The 19,544-nt window shown below is 46.0% G+C and overlaps 1 protein-coding gene across 4 annotated transcripts in view; it reads left to right on the forward strand.

Annotated features, from left to right (window-relative positions):
• The window catches only part of LOC115100073 (acyl-CoA-binding domain-containing protein 6-like), a 304,213-nt gene that overhangs the window by 164,229 nt on the left and 120,440 nt on the right, over window positions 1-19,544 (forward strand). For all 4 annotated transcript variants that reach the window (XM_029618279.1, XM_029618270.1, XM_029618251.1 and 1 more), the window contains one exon: window positions 13,130-13,230. In XM_029618279.1, coding sequence (XP_029474139.1) covers window positions 13,130-13,230 — 101 coding nt within the window. The remainder of the gene's footprint in view (window positions 1-13,129; window positions 13,231-19,544) is intronic.

A 19,544-nucleotide genomic window follows, 5' to 3' on the forward strand; every position in this document is an offset into this window, starting at 1 on the left:
TTGCGCATCTGCGGTGTATCTGGTGCATTCCCGGGCATCCTCAGCTCGGTACTCACCCATTTGTGAGGACTACCATCCTGCTTGTCCTGTGAGAAAGCAAATGTTGCTTACCTGATGTAACAGGTGTTCTCACAGGACAGCAGGATGTTAGTCCTCACGAAACCCGCCCGCCACCCCGCGGAGTTGGGTCTGTATACTTTTATTTTAGTTTCGCTTGCGCTTTTTAGCTATAAGACGAGACTGAGGGAGACACCTGTGGCTCACAGGGATAATTGCAGGCTGGGCATGCTCAGTGCACCCAGTGTGCCAGTGTCAGTCAAAGCTTGTTGAAACTTTGACAGAAAAGTTTTCCGTACAGGGCTCCATCCTCGATGTCACCCATTTGTGAGGACTAACATCCTGCTGTCCTGTGAGAACACCTGTTACATCAGGTAAGCAACATTTGCTATTTATGTGCTCCCAGGGATTTTCATAACATTTATCAAGCTGTCTGACACCACCTGGTTCCCACAATCTGGTGATAACATTCTTTAAGTTGGATCATAAACAATACTAATCAAGTTTTGGGTGCCTGACCAGGGAAGGATATGAATATCATTAGCTATACGAATGCTGTCTTCCATGGTTTACTACAGGATATAGAGGAACATAGCTCGGCAGCAGTGGTCCATGGTAGGAGGGAAGTTAAAGGGATAGCAGCAATGGAAGCCTAAGGAGCATTTTTTGTCATCACCTCACCTGCCACCCTTAACAGTCACCAATGCTGCCTAATAGATCATGCCAGTCATAACTATTTGGTCATTGTGAGTGTGATAGGATCACCAGTTGTGTCCCCGTTCATGAGTTAATATTTTAAGGCAATTGTATGGTAGAGACCCTGAGGTGTCTGTGTAATGTAGGGTTACCTAAGTATTGGCCACATTCCGGTGAACTAATAGTGACTAATCTGTAGTTCTCAGAACAGCCTCTCAGTGAACCCATTTTTATATGAATAGTTTTTGCTTTTGCTTGCAAAAGTGCAAAATAGTTAGAGGAACAAGGAAGAGGAACAACTAAGGGATGAGCAGGCCTAGGAAAATATGAGGAAGTACTGTACTCACAAATGCATCTGGCCTGCTGAAGGTCTGTGGCTAAACCACAACATCTCAGATTCAGTCTGGTTTTGGGAGGCGGTACTCCTCCCAATAGATAGAACACAATGGGGTAGATTTTCAAAGGGTTACGCGCGTAACCCTTTAAAACCTACCCCTGCACGCGCCGAGCCTACTTTGCATAGGCTCGGCGGTGCGCGCAAGCCCCGGGACGCACGGATGTTCCGGGGCTTTGAAAAAGGGGCGGGCCGGGGGTGCGCATGTTATATAACAGTGCGCACATGTTATAAAATCGGGTGTACATTTGTGTGCGCCGGGTAGCACGCACAAATGTACCCTGCGCGCGTAAGATTCAAAATCTGCCCCATAGTAAGGCAAAACATATAAAAATAACCAGATGTGTGAGAAAACAGATCTCTTCACATTCCAGACTTCTGGAACTGGCAGAACAGAATGATTCCTTGGGTGCTCAGATGACATCACTATGAATGTATACTTTGCCTATTATACTGTATTATTATTATTATTATTATTGCTTATATGTACAATCAACCAATCAGTGATTATTTACTTATTTGCCATTTATTTTATGTGATCAGTATATACTCATAATAAATTTGTTACTATTCACCTAGAACTGAATTGTGTCTCAGTGTGTGGGTGTTAGAAGCACTATAGATGCGGTGGGTTTGAATTACAGTGAGCTGCTTTAAGGGATAAGAAGCAGAATCTTCTGAGCAGGGAGGCTGCAATGAGCTCCTATAAGGGATAAATTGTGTATACTTGTAGAATAAGCCCTGTTATAGTTACAGGTAGATAAATCCCATTGTGTCTGGGATCTGTAGGTGAGCCCCAGTAAGCCTATCAAGGTCACAGATAAATCTCCAGGTGAGCGACATTGTTCAGAAGCTACAATGAGCTTAGGAGCTGTAGTTGACCTTTGTCCTGTTCTATCGATCTGAAACTGTAACACCTTGATGTGAAGATTTATGAGGAGAAATATTGATTGGGCCTGCAGTACTGCTGGATTGCCACTGGATGGTATCAAGCATAGTGATGAACTGTGGATTGTATTGTGTTTATTACAATGTTTTAACGTGAATGTTATTAAGGATTCTGATTGGTGGGGAGGTGGCCTAAAAGGGTCTACATCCTGGATCAATTTGGCAGGAGTTGCTCTTTTTGAAGATGGAGTGAGGAAGAGATGGATCTCTTGGAGTAGCCTTTCCATGGGCTGGTTGGCCCAGGATCCTTCCAGTAGGGAATGGAGCCTTGCAGCAGATCTTTCCCTCAAGGGGAGAGGCCCCTGGCCAGGAGTAGAAGAAGAGGAGTCTCCATCTCGCAAGGAAAAATCCAGATGATGGAGAAGAGGGAAGAGACCCGAGACTGAGGATGTTGGGGGGTAGAATAAGGGAAAAGAGATATTCCAAGCCCTGGAATGCAAGTTATTACCAATACCTTTGTTATTGCAAGGTCAGAATTCATTAAGCTAGTTAGTGCACAAATTATCCCGCTATAGTTAGCCGGATAACTTGTTCTGAATATTCAGCGAGATAAACATAAGAACATAAGATATGCCATACTAGGTCAGACCAATATTCTGCCTCCAACAGTAGCCAATCCAAGTCACAAGCACCTGGCAAGTACCCAAACATTAAATAAACATCCCACTAAATATACTTACCTAAGGTTATCTGGCTACATGTAGCTGGCTAACTAAAAACCCAGCTGGCTACATTTGAATATAGCCGATCAGATTTATTATTTAGATATCCAGTTAAGCAGTGCTTTACACAGAAAAAAAAAAAGGAAGTACAGGACCTAGGGCCCATTTCTCTGTCTTTCCCACTCAAACCCTGTATTCCCCACCCCCTAATCCTCTCTTAAAAGAAAAAAAAATATTCTGGAGTCCGCGGGTGTTAATTTCTCAAAAGCTCTGCTTTTTGCTCTTCTTCAATGATTTTTTGCTGTTACTATTTTCTTTCTCAGGCAATCCTTTCTCCTGTCTTCTTCTTTTCCTAATCGTAGAAGGCTGAGGGTGTAGTTTTCTTTAAATTTATTTTCTATAAAGATTTTATATTTTTTTATTTTCAGAGTGTGGTATCAATTCCTGCAAGACTTGCTGTATGTATTATTGTTTTATGTCTTTACAAATTTGAACTTTGAACGAACTTCAGAAATGCAGAACAGTCTATGTTTCCCTGACTTATTATAGACAGGGTCTCTAGTCTCCTGAAATTTGCAAATCTAATCCTTACTGTAGAACTGGCTAGTTAATGAGGGAGATTGGGATTGAGCCAGGGAGGGTGTAAGGCAAAAGAGGGTGGCAGCAGTGACTGGCCGGCAGAAGAAGAAGGTGATTTGTAGCACTTCAAGTCACCTTTCTGCTATGCAGGCTCTTACAGTTCTGAGCCACGTGACACTGTGGTGTCCCACGTGGCTCAAAGCATGAGTCAGGCCCTAGGTGGAAGAGAAGGAGGAGGATGTGGCCTTAGAGCTGCTCACCTCCACCTCTTTTTGGCCCAATCACTTGGGGGCCAATGCAATATAGTGTGCTGAGCTCTTAACGTGCAGTTGGACGTGGGTAGAATAGGCGCTAATCAATCCCCTTATGCAATAAGGGGATTAGCGCATATTCAACGTGCGTCCAACATGGAGTGAATGTAATAGCAATCTTCACATGCAAATGCATGTGAATGAGGCTATTAGGCATTCACTCCCGATGCAAAAAGAAAAATGTGTGTCTCGGACGCACATTTAACTGTCATCTATTAATGCCTGCTCCTGGCAGGCGTTAATAGATGTGCGCATCAAAAAAAGAAGAAAACTAAAAGAAATAAAAGAAAAAAAAATTTTACCGTCAGACCCATCACAAAAAACGACGCCGAGTTTAACGGCGTCAGTTTTCATTACCGGCGGACAGCCTCAAAAACCGACGCAGATAAACCCGGCGTTGGTTTTCGTGACTAATTTTAATATTGCATGGCATCCCCCTTTGGGGCGCCATGCGTGCGTTAAGAGAGTGGGCACGTTCTACACTACTTTATTGCATTGGCCCCTTGGGGAGGAAATGGAGGTTGTACAAAAGAGGGTTAGAGACAGTGGGAATGTGAAAGAATCTAGAAACCAAATGGGTGTTTGTATATTGGCACTTGGGATGGGGGATAAGCAAGAGGGCACCTGAGATGGGGAGAGCAGAAAGAGGACTAAGGTGAGAAGAGGAAAGGAGAGAAGTACTGGAGTGGGGGGAAGGGAGATAGTGGCAACTGGGATACAAAGGGGAGCAAGGCTGGAACTGGGGAAGGGACATTTCCCTCTCCTTCTCTAAATTCATCTTCAGGATCTCAGAACCTCCCTCTCCTACTTCCGGATCTCTATCAACATCTCTGGACTTCCTTCCTCTCTTCTTCCCCTCTTCTTCTTCCTGATCTTCTCTACTTTTCTTTCTTGATCTATCCCTCTTATCTCCTCCATTCCCTGTTCCTAATCCTTTCTCTCTCTCCTCTCCCCATTCCTAATCCTCCCTCCTTCTCCTTCCCTTCCTCATCCCTAAGGTATCCTCTTCTTCTTCTCTTTCATATCAAGCCTTCATCCCATCCTTTGGATCACATTCCTTCCAATCTGCTGAACTCCATCCCTTCTATCATTGCCAAACCCGTGGCAGACATCATTAACTGCTCCCTCACTGAAGGCCAAGTCCCTAATCAACTCAAGCTGGCAATGCTTAAGCCTCTCCTCAAAAAACCTAACCTTCCCACTACCGACCCAGCCAACTTCAGACCTATAGCAAACCTTCCAATGATTGCCAAAATTATGGAGAAAATTGTAAATAGACAACTTTCAGAATTCCTCGACGATAACAACATCCTCACCACAAACCAATTCGGTTTCCGTAAGACCCGGAACACCGAATCCCTATTAGCCTCACTATCAGGCACTATTATCTTTAATCTGGAAAAAGGTCAACCCACTTCTGGATCTATCCTCAGCATTTGATACCGTGAGCCACGCGTGCCTACTTCAGCGTCTTACTGATATAGGCATTACAGGATCAGCGTTCAAATGGTTCAAATCGTTTCTAGAAAACAGGTTCTACAAGGTCAAAGTAAACAACAAAGAGTCTCACCCCATAGAATCCAAGATGGGGGTACCGCAAGGATCTTCCCTTTCACCCACTCTTTTCAATATCTATCTTCTCCCACTCTGTCACCTTCTTACTAACCTCAAGCTAACACACTTCCTATACGCGGATGACATACAAATCCTCATCCCTATAGCGGAATCTGTACACAAAACTATGTCATATTGGAATAATTGCCTCGCAGCAATCAACAACCTACTCGCCAGCCTCAACCTGGTCCTAAACACAAACAAAACTGAAATCCTCCTTATAGCTCCTGAAAATTACCTCCCACTCATCTCTCCAACGGCTAGCCAATGTCCTGTCACCTCTACTTCGCCACAAGTAAGAGACCTGGGTGTACTTCTGGACAACAGACTCAGCCTCAACAAGTTCGTAAGTAACACCACGAAAGAATGCTTCTTTAAATTGCAAATACTAAAGAAACTAAAACCATTACTACACTACAGAGACTTCCGCCTGGTTCTACAGTCCATCATACTCCCAAAACTGGACTACTGCAATTCTCTCCTTCTGGGCCTTCCCGCCTGCACCACCAAACCACTTCAGATGGTACCGAACGCCACAGCCAGAATTCTCACAAACACCAAAAAAAAGGGAACATATCACCCCCATCCTCCAGCAGCTTCATTGGCTACCGATTAAATACAGGATTCACGAGAGGTCACGTGATGTGGTAGCGGGGAAGACGTGGGTCTCCTCGGCTCCCGCCCAGCCTTGCCTTTCGCGGCATTCATAGCGCGTTTGTGGTTCCCCCGACTCTGGCTTCTTAGTGGGGTAGTGTGCCTATGTCAGTGGCCAGAACCAGGACCCGTTTGCTCTCCCCGATGACAACGAAACCGGCGAAGAAGGACCGCGAAAAGTTGAAGGACCGGGATCCCAAGATGGCGGATGCGGCGGCACTGGACTCCCCTTCCCCCCAACAGGCTCCGCTGACCTTGGCAGACATCAAAGAGGCGATGCGGGAAACGCTAGAAGAGAAATGGTCAGTGCTTACAGCTCAGATGGGGGAAGTCCGCGATTCTTTGGCAGCTTTGCCGCCACGGCTTGAGGCAGCTGAAGCGCGAATCTCCGCGTTGGAAGACGCAGGTGGGGAGACGGCGCACAAAATGGTGGCTCATGATAGTGCCCTGAAGGCCTTGCAGTTGAAAGTGGATGATTTGGAGAACCGGGCGCGGCGAGACAATTTGCGCTTTCTGGGTTTTCCCGAGGATATCGAAGAGAGATCGCTATGCACCCTATTGGAAACCTGGATTCCGGAGGCACTTGCTTTGCCTCACTTGCACGGGAAACTTGTCGTGGAGAGAGCGCACCGGCTGGGCGTTAAGCAAGCGCAGCATGTTCGCCCGAGGCTCGTGATCGCCAAGATTCTCAACTCGGCGCATAAAAGTGAGATTTGGAGGGCCTCGAGGGCGAAGCGTGACTTATGTTATCAGGCCCATGATATTCGCATCTTCCAAGATTTCTCTACGTCGGTCTCTGAGGCACGGAAGGGCTTTTCCACCATATGCTCTACCTTACACAATCGGGGAGTGAAATTTGCCTTGCTGTTTCCAGCGCGCCTCCGCATTTGGCACGCAGACCAAGCGCATGTCTTTGACTCGGTGGCCCAGGCACAGCAATTTGTGGACTCCCTCCTGACTTGACTTGGCTGGTTTGCTTGGGTATTTGTTCCCTGCAGATGCAGGGCTGGCTGACCCTTGTCCAGGGCCCCTTTATTGGGGGGTAAGAGGGCCAGCGACAAAGTTCTGTTCTGGTTTTCTAGTTGTTCGTCTGGTTGCCCTGGGGAGCTGATTGAGGTTCTTCAGATGTTTGCAGAGGAGACATTACACGGTTTGCAAAATAAAACCTTTTTTTTTTTTTTTTATCTCTCCCTGCTCTTGCTACGGCTCCCCAGACACTGAACCCTAGCCGTGACCTGGGTCTTCTGGTTGTCCTATGGGAGTTCGACTTATTCCAGGACTGTGTGCACCCCCCTTCCAAGGGCTTTTTGTGGGGGGGGGTTTTTTTCATTCTTCCCCATGCCTAACCCTGCCTGACGGTGAGCGGCTGGATGTGCTCTGACAGGGGTGGCTTGCCGCGGATGTTTTTTTTTTTTTTTGTGTGCTGTTGTTTTCTTGGAGCACGAGATTTCGCTCGACATTCCAGTCGGATTTCCACGCTTGCTTCCTACAGCGTGCACTGGTTTCTTTAAAGCGCGGCAGTAATGCCCGTCGGTGCAGAGGACGCTGCACAGCACGCTCCAGACTGATGCCCTACGAAGTTCTCTGGGACTGAAAGGGACATTATTGTGGGACATGAATGAATGTGAGGGGTTACATGGGGTAACTGGGGTTGCATGGGTCTGCCTGTGCAGGCGTTAGTCTTGTTGGGGCTTGAAGCATTGGTGAGACTTTAGTGTTGGTTTATAGAGAGGCTGGGTCGGGGACACTTAATGACCTGACCTCTACCTTCTGTTTCGAAGGTATGGGACTAGATGACGGGATTTGGGGGTTAAGGGGTAGTCTTTTTGACTTGGGGGGTGTGGGAAGGGGGGAGGGGGGGGGGACGGGGGGAGGGAGGAGGGGGGTGGGGGTGGGAGTTCACAGTTTCAGGGGGGGGGGGAACGAAATCTTTGGTATGGAGTGAGTTATTTCATTTTCCTGGACATCCTGGTCCTTATGGCTTGCTGTGTAGGAGGGATTTTGTCTGCAGGGGCCTTAGCTGGGAGGGCGCCCTCTGGGGATATTCGGTCTGTCCCCGGGGTATTGTTTTTACTGTTAGTTTTCTCTGAGTAATCCCACCAGATTATTCTCCTGGAATGTGTGTGAGATACACACGCCGGTTAAGCGTACCAAAATTCTCTCATTATTGAAGCGTCAGTCGGCCCATATAGCTTACTTACAGGAGACTCATCTTACTCCAGAAGAACACCTGAAATTAAAACGGGACTGGGTGGGGGAAGTACGCTTTGCATCAGGCACTACCAAATCTGCAGGGGTTGCCATTTTACTGCATAAGAATTTGCCTATTACGATTAAGCGAGAGATCGCTGACCCGCAAGGTCGTTATCTGGTTTTGGAAGCCGAACTATACAATCGTACAGTGTTCCTTTGCAATGTGTATGCTCCCAATGTTTATTGTCCTGGTTATTTTCGCCAAATCTATTCCCTCCTACTTCCCCATATTAATGATGTTTTGCTAGTCGGTGGTGATTTTAATACGGTTCAGGATGTGACCTTGGATACCTCCCAGTCTGGAGGGGGTAGACGGAGGGAGGGCCGGGGCCCTCGCATGTTGGAGGACTCTCTACACCTGTTAGATGCCTGGAGAACATTACATCCTTTAGAGAAGGACTTTACGCACTTATCACGGGCTCACGCCTCCCTTTCCCGTCTAGATTATTTTTTGGTTAGTCGAAATGTGTTTAGCTTGGTTCAAACGGCGGGTATTGAGAACATTGTGATCTCAGATCATGCCCCGGTATGGATAGAACTTCGGTTCGCCTCTCTGCAGTCGACTACTCGGCTGTGGCGTTATCCTTATTTTCTAGCTCGTGATGTGAAATTTCGTGAATATCTGCGGGCGAAGTGGGAGGATTACGCGTCCTTAAATCAGCTACACGTATCTCAGCCGGCGTTGTATTGGGACACGGCGAAGGCAGTCCTACGGGGCGACATTATTTCCTATGTTGCTCACCACCGCAGGATGATTGATAAACGCATCTTGTTATTAAATGCACAGTTAGGTAAGGCTAGGCGCCGTCTGCTGCGGTGCCGCTCAGCGGAGACCGTGGCGCAGTATCGGTCCGCCCAGGCAGAGCTTAACTCCTTGTTACATCAGAGGGGGAAAAAAAGTCTTTTATACTACAAATTTCACTTGTACCAGTACAGCAACAAGGTGGGTCGCACAATGGCAAATTTGATTCGGTCCACGCGTGCTAGTAGGGTGATCCCTGCCTTGCGGCTCGCTCCCACGAACATCACTCGGGATACTCCGTCTATTTTGCAGGGTTTCAGGGACTATTATGCCGCCCTGTATGTGTCTTCCGCGGGGTCGGGAGACCAGGGTAGACGGTTCTGTTCTCAGATAGATATTCCCGCTCTGACTGGAGGGCAACTAGAGCAATTGAATAGGCCCTTGTCGGAACAGGAGATACAGGGGGTTATCCGTCAGCTTAAACCTCTGAAAGCCCCGGGCCCAGATGGGTATACGGCGGAATTTTATCAGCTATTGGCTGACAAGCTTGTAGCCCCTTTGACTGCAGCGTTTACGGCATTGATTGAGGTGGGTTCCTTCCCTTCACGGGATAATGTGGCATTGATAACTCTTATCCCTAAGGCGGGGAAGGACCCACTGGAGCCTGGATCTTATCGCCCGATTTCGTTACTGAATGTTGACCATAAGATCCTGGCGAAGGTGCTGGCAGACCGTTTGGCGCCCTTACTGCCCTCGCTGGTGGGAGATCATCAGGTGGGGTTTGTGCGGGGAAGTTATGCCATGGCTAATGTACGCCGCATTTTAACGGCAATGACGGTCTGCCGGGCGCTTGATCTGCCCCACTTGGTTATCAGCTTCGACGCCGAGAAGGCGTTCGACAGAGTGGAATGGGGATACCTGTTTTCTCTGTTGGAGACTATGGGCTTCCAGGGGATGTTCATCCAGGCGGTGCGGTTGCTGTACTCCGACCCTCGAGCAGTGATCTTGGCGAATGGGGCGCGGTCTGAACCACTTGAGATAGCCCGCGGCACTAGGCAAGGGTGCCCCCTGTCCCCGCTGCTTTTTATTTTGCAACTTGAGCCGTTGTTGCTAGCGCTGTCGAGTCGTCGGGAGATTAGGGGGGTGAGGTTGGGAGCTAGTGTTTTTAAAGCCGTTGCATTCACGGATGATTTATTGGTACTGGTGACGGACCCTCAGAAGTCTCTGCCCCTGCTGCTGCGCCTGATGTGGGACTTTGGGGTGTTCTCTGGATTGAAATTGAATGAATCTAAGTCCTCTGCATTGGTATACCCGCCGGCCCTGCGAGTGACGTGGCCAGATACGTTTCCGTTACGCTGGGTGGATGATTTTTTGCCTTATTTAGGGATTAATCTCCCGGCGGACCCCGCCCGAATATACCAGGTGAATATCCCGGATAGGCTTAAGTCAACAAGGGACAGTTTGGCTAAGTGGACCACCTTGCCTCTTTCTTTGAGTGGGCGGGTCAACTTGTTCAAAATGGTTCTTTTGCCCCGGTGGCTCTACCTATTTCAAACGCTGCCAATTTTGTTGTGTAGGAGGGACGCCCGTCGCCTAGAGGGAGATTTACGCCGTTTCCTTTGGCGAGGCAGGAAACCGCGGGTGCCGCTATGCTGGCTGCCGCTATGCTGGCTGCAGTTGCGGTGGGGGAAAGGTGGCTTAGGAGTCCCTGATTTGATGGCTTATAATTTGGCAAGTCACTTACGAATTATTCGGGACTGGTTGTTGGGTTCCTCGGTACATTCCCCACTTTCCGTAGATCAGGCACTTATGGCTCCTTATGAACCCGCGTGTGTGCTGCAGATTCCCTCTGGTAAACTGCCACCCCTGTTACGCTCCACGGGACTGGTACGTCCTGTTCGACAGGCATGGCGGCGCTTGACTAGTTTGCTGCAGCTACCGCGGCAGTGTGCCAGCCTTTTGCCAGTACGGGGCAACGTGGACTTCACTCCGGGATACCAGTCTGCTAGTTTTGCTGCCTGGGACCATAAGGGGATCACACGGATAGGCCATTTACTTAGTACAGAGGGGGTCCTCTTATCCTTGAGGGAGTTGGGGGAGTTGTGTGGGCTGGCATCTACGCAGGTTTTTCCTTATCTTCAGGTTAGCCACTATATTCGGGCCATCCCGGATGCCTTCAAGGCGCCTTCGGTGGTACATGCTTTGGAGGCGGTGTTTCACTTTGGGAACGCCACTGCACCAACCTTATCTATGTATTATAAGGGGGTCTGGAAACTACAATCTGCAGATTATAAGGACGTGTTGGTGTCCCGGTGGAATAAGGATGGGGATTTTTCTGTGACCAACTGTATATTGCGAGCTGGATTTCGACGCGTAGCCAAGATCTCGAACAACTATTATTATAGAGAGATGCAGTTTAAATTCTTTACCAGGGCCTATGTTTCACCGGACAGGGCGCACCATTTTAGCGCTAACTTTTCCAGGGCCTGTCAACGGTGTGGCACGACTCCCTGCACTCTCTCCCATGCTTTTTGGTCCTGTCCTTCTGTACGACAGTTCTGGCAGAGGGTAGGGGATTATTTGGCTGATTTGCTAGACGTGGCGTTCCCGGTGACACCACATTGGATGCTTTTTGGATGTGTTTCCCCAGTCCGCATTCGAGATCTTGGCTCGCGCATGTTATTGCACAAGGCCTGTCTTGTAGGAAAGAAGATCCTTCTCTCCGGCTGGCGTTCAACGGACAATCCATCATTCTGGGCGTGGAGGAACAGCTTTCATTTCATGATGACCATGGAAGGCTTGGCAGCCAGGTCCTCGCTGACCCAGCGACGCCGGTTCTTAATTAACTGGCAGCCTTACATTCAGTCCCTCCCGCATCGTGCGCGTAGTTATGTGCTTAATGATTAGGACCACTCCTACCTGTGTTTTTCTTTGGTACTCCTTGTATTTTTTGTATGTTGTAACTTTTATTATCACTCTAACTGCTATCTTGCTTGCTCCTCTGGGGGGGGGGATAAGGGGGGGGGGGGGGCGGTTATGGTTGTTGCTGGTTATTGCGGACTGGAGGGGTGCAGGAACCACTCCCCTCTGGTAGTTGTATTTTTTTTCTTACTGCAAAATTCAATAAAAACCGTTTCAACATAAATACAGGATTCACTTTAAAACCATCATGATGATACACAAAGCCCTATATAACATCGCTCCTCTCAACTTAACTTATCAACTCCAGCTACTCACCTCCAAGAAACCGACCAGAAGTGCGTATAAGAACATGCTAATCACCCAGCCGGCAAAAACCTCCCTGAGGAAACACGCACTATCCACAGCAGGCCCCACACTCTGGAATTCGCTCCCTCCAGACCTTCGCCTTGAACCTTGCCATAATACATTCAAAAAGAAACTAAAGACTTGGTTTTTCACACAAGCATTCCCGGAGATCTAAGAGCAGGAAGAACTACTTATCAGTTTAGCCGCTGACAGTTTTTGACCCCCCCCCCCCCCTGTTCATAAGTTCCTGAAGAGTTCGTTATTGAAACTTATTTAGTCATGATTGTTTTACTGTAAACTCCTCTAAACTCCCCTAAGTTCATTTATGCTCCATTAAGCTCCTTTATGTTTCTCTGTTAATTGTTACAATGTAAGCTGCCCCCGAGGCGACAGTTTTACTTCCTTGTACACCGGTGTGATATGTATATTATACAGGAACTTCGGTTTATAAAAACTAAAAATAAATAAATAAATAAATATCAATGCCTGAGATACCCCTCCCATAAAACTACCTAAAGAACAAAATGAATTTTGGAAAACAACTTTAATTTTTATTATGCAACTACATTTACCTTGTTTAATATGCAAAATGATTCAAATGTATGCAAATGTGCTGCAGACTTGCCAAAGAATTTTCCAGTTCTTTCCACAGAATCTACCCTGAGCTGTCTCAAGAAACTAGGCCAGATTGTATCAGTGAAGGAAAGTGAATGAGGATTGGGTGGTTTTGTATAGCTACTAGTTTACAGAGAAACATATGCTGCCATCTAAGAAAACTAAGGCATCAATAGGGGAAAAAAACCCAACCCAGATGAAAATAAATCATAAGATTAACTTCAATCTATTTTTCTCTCTTAAAATGTGGTTCTATCATATTTTATTTACTTTCAACTTTTGTTAAATTGCAAAAAATATAGCTCACATGCTGACTAGCTATATATTTTCTTTTCAGGTCAGGCCATACATTAGCTACTGTTGGAGATCAAATATATTTATTTGGAGGCTGCACTGAGAAGAATATTTATAAAACGGATGTGCATGTGTTAGACACAGGTATTGTATTTTCCAGTTTTTTGAATGGTGGTACTTTTAAGTTTAGTGCAGCAGTTTGCCATAACCTTTGGTATATTCACTATTTACACTAATTCTAAAAAATGTACAGTATAAACAATTATCAAAAAAAGTCAGATTAATAAAATGTTTAATCTTTTAGACCTCCTTCGGGTCATGATGGTTAATAGTATACATTCTTCAATCTGTCAAAGGTCTGTATCGTCCAATATGTAAATTGATTTGCTGTTGTAATATTTAAAGATGTGAGCCAGCTTGAACATGCAGTAAGTAAAAGATCTATGCAAAACTATGTGAATAAAATAGAAAGCTGGACATATGAAATTTGCTAATTTCATTTTTTATGAAATGACCCAAACACCCCAGGGTATTTCATTTGTGTACTTTATGCTTTGTCTTCCATAATGTAAAGTCCAGAAAATTTGACATATTAAATTAATAATATGGGGGATTTCATGTTGATAAAATTTGTCATAGGTATTTCAACATATCTGTCCAAATGCAAGTTTTTAATATTGTGTAAAAAATGTTGAGTTATTTCTCATGAATCTAGGAGCTCATGGAACTTTCTTGACATGAATCGTTTGCAGTTTTTTACACCAGAACTTACTAGTGCCTTTCTCTCCTGTGATACTTGAATATCCAAAAACAAATATCTTTAAAAAAAATGTTTAGAAAGTACATCTCAGCATATTACCCTTTTACTTAGTTTTTTTAAACAAAACTTAAGTAGTCAGATGCCCTTTACCAGCAATAGGATAAGCTACATATCCAAAGTATCAATCAGGCAAAATATTCAATGCTACTTGGCCAGATAAATTAGACATATCTGACTACGTGACTCCATTTCAATATTTGGCCACATTCAGTGGCTGCCACTTATCCAAATAACTTTTTATCTAGTTAAAAAGTAATCTGGATAAGTAAGGGGTAGGATGGGGGCAATCTGGAATTGAGCTACTTATCTGGCTAACTTACAGGGACCTTCATCAAAATGCATTATGGCATTATCGCGGGCGTTACAGTCCTAATGCTGCCAATAATGCATGCGTTATTTTTTTACATCTCGTGATGCATACGCAAATTTTAAAATTTAGTCAAAGGGGAGGAGTTTATGAAAATGAGGGGTGTTTAACGTTGTGGGGTAAATTTTATAATTTTGCGCGAGCGCGTACTTTTCTTCGCGCACCAGGCGCGAACAAAAGTACGCTGGATTTTATAAGATACGCGCGTAACCGCGCGTATCTTATAAAATCCGGGGTCGGCGCGCACAAGGGGGTGCACATTTGTGCAACCTGCTCGCGCCGAGCCCAGCGCGTGCTGCCTGTTCCCTCCGAGGCTGCTCCAATTTCGGAGCGGCCTCGGAGGGAACTTTCCTTCACCCTCCCCCCACCTTCCCCTCCCTTCCCCTACCTAACCCACCCCCCCCGGCCCTATCTAAACCCCCCCCTTACCTTTGTTGCACAATTTACGCCTGCAAAAGCAGACATAAATCTGCGCGCACCAGCAGGCTGCTGGCGCGCCATCACCCGACCCGGGGGCTGGTCCGGAGGCCTCGACCATGCACCCAGGCCGGCGCCACACCCCCGGGCCCGCCCCCGAAACGCCACGTCATTTTAGGACACGCCCCCGACACGCCCCTTTTACAAACCCCCGGGACTTACACGCGTCCCGGGGCTCTGCGCGTGCCGGCGGCCTATGCAAAATAGGCATGTGAGGGCCCTGCGTATGTAAATACGGCCGGATTTATGCTCGCAGGGCATTTAAAATCCGGCCCTGTGTGAATAGCATAATGTATGTTATCAATGGAAATAACTAAACCTTTAATGGAATTTGTGATATTTATTGCAAATCCCACTTCAGGGAGGGGGAGAGAGAGAGTGCCTCTGGGTGGCGCACACATTTGTCATCTATTTAGACCACTGTAGGAGAGTCAACTAGTAACTTGAGGTGAGGTTTTGGTGTGGTCTTGGGTTTGTGGGCCATATTTACATGCACAGTCAGAGGTACAAATAGCACTGTACACATCAGTGAACTTAGAATGAGGATAGGTACTCAAAGATGAGATTTTTACGATGTACTCTCCCCCTAACTTGATTCACTCTCTACCTAGGAGATTGCCCCTTGCAGACCAGTGATTCAACCTCACAACAGTAGTATATCTTGGTATATTTCTGTATTGCAGAAGCTGGAGAACTATTGGTGAAGATCTGGTTCAGTGCTAGATCTAGAAAATTACAGATGACTTTGCAATTAATACAGGTCGGCTATTAAAAATGATAAGAAATCTTACTACTCTAGTAGAATCAACCAGGCAGGCAATAGTACTAGAGAACACTTCCAGGGAATACACCAGTAGTCATGTAACTGATGTAACTTTGATTCATAATATTCATTATAACACTAATCCACAGTCACTTAGGGCTTTCAATGAGTTTGCGTATGATCATGGAGATTTTGTATTTGATTTGCCATGAAATTGGGAGCCAGCGTAGTTTGCAGAGGATATGGGTGTTGTGTTGCCTTGCATTTAGCCCAGTCAGCATATGAGCAGCAGTATTCTGTGCAAACTGCAGTGGTCTCAGAATGTATCTAATACACAAAAAGAGCAACACCTCTAGACATTCAAAAAACAAGAAAAAATGAGGTGCAGAAAATAAAATGCAAAAAACGTTATCACTATCTCAAAAAAAAAAGAATGGTTATAAGAGTGACCAAGTGCTGTGGTTCTAATCCACTGTCTCCTGACTGCAATGGGCTTCAAACAATATCATTGTTTGGCATATAAGAGTCAAATCATTTACCAGACTCCTTGAGTACAAAATAATGCGTTTCTTTATTAATCTACTTTAAAATTTCAAAAATTCAAAACTTCCATTGAGGTTATGAACAACAATAATCTAAACCATACAATCATTTAGAAAAAATCAGAGCTTCCATCAAAAACATATAAAGCACTTATCTGTTCAGTTGTATCAATCACATTCTTAAGAGTACACCCAGTATACTGACCCAACATGGTCCATGTTTCGGCATGTTCAATGCTTTCATTATGGATCACTCAAAAAACATATTCATTCCACACTGTTGCAGTCTGGGAAGCTGCAGTTCGAGAGTGGACCCTTGAGCCGAACCACCCTGGGTAGAGTAGCTCTGGAGGCGGAGCCACAGGCACAGATCTTCACCCGGGAACCAGGAACCCCCCAGAAGGAGCCCGTAGGGTCCTGGAGCCTTGGGACTTAGGAGTCACACGTAGGACCTTCACCCGGGAACTGGGAACCCCCCAGGAGGAGCCCGTAGGGTCCCAGAACCTTGAGACTTGGGAGTGCTGATAAGCTCTTCACCCGGGAACCGGAACCCCCCAGGAGGAGCCCGTAGGGTCCCAATCCCTTGGGACTTATGCACAGTGTCAGTCTCTCTAGGAAGGCCCGGGCAAGGAGTAAGCACAGAGTCCAGCAGCAAGAGCCAATAGGCCAGGGAGCACAGAGCAAGCGGAAGCAGGATCAGAGTCAGTAATGTCTTGAATGGAACTTGCAGGGTGCAATACGGGAACCAGCAGCGAGTAGGCCAGAGCCTGGCAGGAAGTAGAAGGTATCAGGACCCAAGACAGTCTGGCAGTAGTTCCAGCCCAGGCCTGCGGGGGGCGCTGTCCGGAGGACAGGAGCGCAGCAGCTGCGGCAGAGAAGCCGTGGACTGAGGCAGGCGGCAGGCAGCGGACAAGTCAGGAACGAGCAGAGGTCGGTGGCTGGCGGCAGGCAGAAGCAGAGTCAGGAATGAGCAGAGGTCGGTGGAAGATTCTTCATTTTGGAGCTTCAGTTTGAAAGGAAGTTGTTCCTACCCTTCCTTTCTCTTTTTATGTTTGGGAATTTGTTTATTTCCCATCTGGTTTTCTCAGCATGACAGAATCAGTGCCAAGTATCCAGAGGAAGCACGAGAGAAGAGTGAAGTGGCACCCATGAGGTGTTTGTTCACAGCCTGTACCCACCCAGTACATCCCAGAGAATCAAGGAGTTATCTAACTGGTACAGAAGAGAAACAGAGGAGGAGAAGTAAACAAAAGGAGCCAACAGAGCTTCATCATTATTCATTTATAGGGAACTCTAAACTGGAAGGAATGTCTGTTGTACAAAGCCCCAACAGTCCCTAAAGTCCAGTTGAAATAGCTGGTGGAGTCCCTCACTTTCAAAAAGGAATACGAGGGGGCCCTTATAATGGAAAGGAGGGAATGCACATGTGCAGATTCAAGTCTTTATTTCTGGATTGTAGCTTTATCATAGAAAAAGTTTATCTGTGTCAGATTCCTGTTATTTTACAAGTGCTTCCGTAAAGACTTTATACTGGAACACCAGTTAATTGTCCCTGGGGTTCTTGTAAATGTACTTGATGATTGACACACTTAATGCCTTGCACCCTGGAGGATATCCTCCACCTAACAAAGCATTTCACAGTGAGGTAGCGGAATAACACATACACAAAGCAGGAAGTCACCAAGAAAAAGCAGTATTGCTTACTAGAGATGTGAATCGTGTGATCAATCATCTTAACGATCGATTTCGGCTGGGAGGGGGAGGGAATCGGATTGTCGCAGTTTGGGTTTTTTAAATATCGTGTAAATCGTGTAAATCGAAAACCGGCACACTAAAACATCCCTAAAACCCACCCCGAGCCTTTAAAATAAATCCCCCACCCTCCCGAACCCCCCCAAAATGCCTTAAATTACCTGGGGTCCAGTGGGGGGGGAGGGCGGGAAAACCGGCACACTAAAACAACCCTAAAACCCACCCTGACCCTTTAAAATAAATCCCCCACCCTCCCGAACCCCCCCAAAATGCCTTAAATTACCTGGGGTCCAGGTAATTTAAGGCAGGGGTCCAGGTAATTTAAGGCAGTCGAATCATTTTTCCGTACGGAAAAACGATCGCGGTAGGAGATCGCTCCCGGACCCCCGCTGGACTTTTGGCAAGTCTTGTGGGGGTCAGGAGGCCCCCCCAAGCTGGCCAAAAGTCTCTGGGGGTCCAGTGGGGGTCCAGGAGCGATCTCCTACGCTCCTGACGTTGGGGGACAAAAAAGCAAAATGGCGCCGGCGCTACCTTTGACCTGTCATAAGGCAGGTCAAAGGTAGCGCCGGCGCCATTTCTACAACGCACGGAGGTCCGAGAGTAAAAGATCACACCGGGACCCTTCCTCTGGACCCCAGGTAATTTAAGGCATTTTGGGGGGGTTCGGGAGGGTGGGGGATTTATTTTAAAGGGTCGGGGTGGGTTTTAGGGTTGTTTTAGTGTGCCGGTTTTCCCGCCCTCCCCCTTCCCCCGATTTACGATTTTTTGACGATAAATCGGGGGAATTGTTATTGTATCACGGCTCTAACGATTTTTGACGATTTAAAATATATTGGGCGATTATTTTAAATCGTCAAAAAACGATTCACATCCCTATTGCTTACTTTTGTTATTTTCTCACAATTTAAGTATTAAATTATAAAGACAGTTAATAGTAAATGGTAACCGCACCCATTCCCATTTAGAGTATATTATCGAACTATGTAACCGTATAATAATGGCACCCTTTGGATAACTTAGAAACCACATATTTGTGCCTAACTGTAAACCGTTGTGATGGTGCTCTACTATACGACGGTATAGAAAAGTTTTAAATAAATAAATAAATAAACCCACAGACTGGGGCTTGAAAAGAGTGGAGTGTGACTGTGTATGTAACTTAAGCCCCAATATCTTTTGTGACTGATCCTGTAAACCTTAAAGTATTCCTCAAGTTCAGGGCTACACTGGAATATAATGCAGGGCTTTAGAAAATGAATTCCAGAGTTGTGGTCTGCTCTGAAAGAAAGCCTATTTACTAGTGTCCATCAACTTAGCATTTGCTAGAACAGACAGGAAATGATCTTGGGAAGAATGTAAATTTCTCTTATGTAACGGATAAGACCAAAGGATGATCTCATATATGTTGAACCCTTTTATAGAGAGCTTGTATCTATTATATTCAAATCTTAAACTGAAAATGAAAATTTATCAGGAGCCATTATAGACTACGTAAAGCAGGTGAAATGTGGTAAGAATGTGGATCAGAAACATTTTATTTGTTTCATTTTTCTTTGTTGTTTTTCTAAATTTTATTTTGTTTACGCACATAAAAGGCATTTTCATACATGTATTTGTTCACATATACATATAAAATTAATTTGATGCATGTAAATATGATTTTAAGTGCATAAAAAATGTATATTTGTAAACAAAATTAAATTGAATTCAGATCCCTAAAATGCGGTCCTATAGATG

This window comes from Rhinatrema bivittatum, chromosome 1 (assembly GCF_901001135.1).
Source record: "Rhinatrema bivittatum chromosome 1, aRhiBiv1.1, whole genome shotgun sequence".
In the NCBI taxonomy this organism is placed as follows: Eukaryota; Metazoa; Chordata; class Amphibia; order Gymnophiona; family Rhinatrematidae; genus Rhinatrema; species Rhinatrema bivittatum.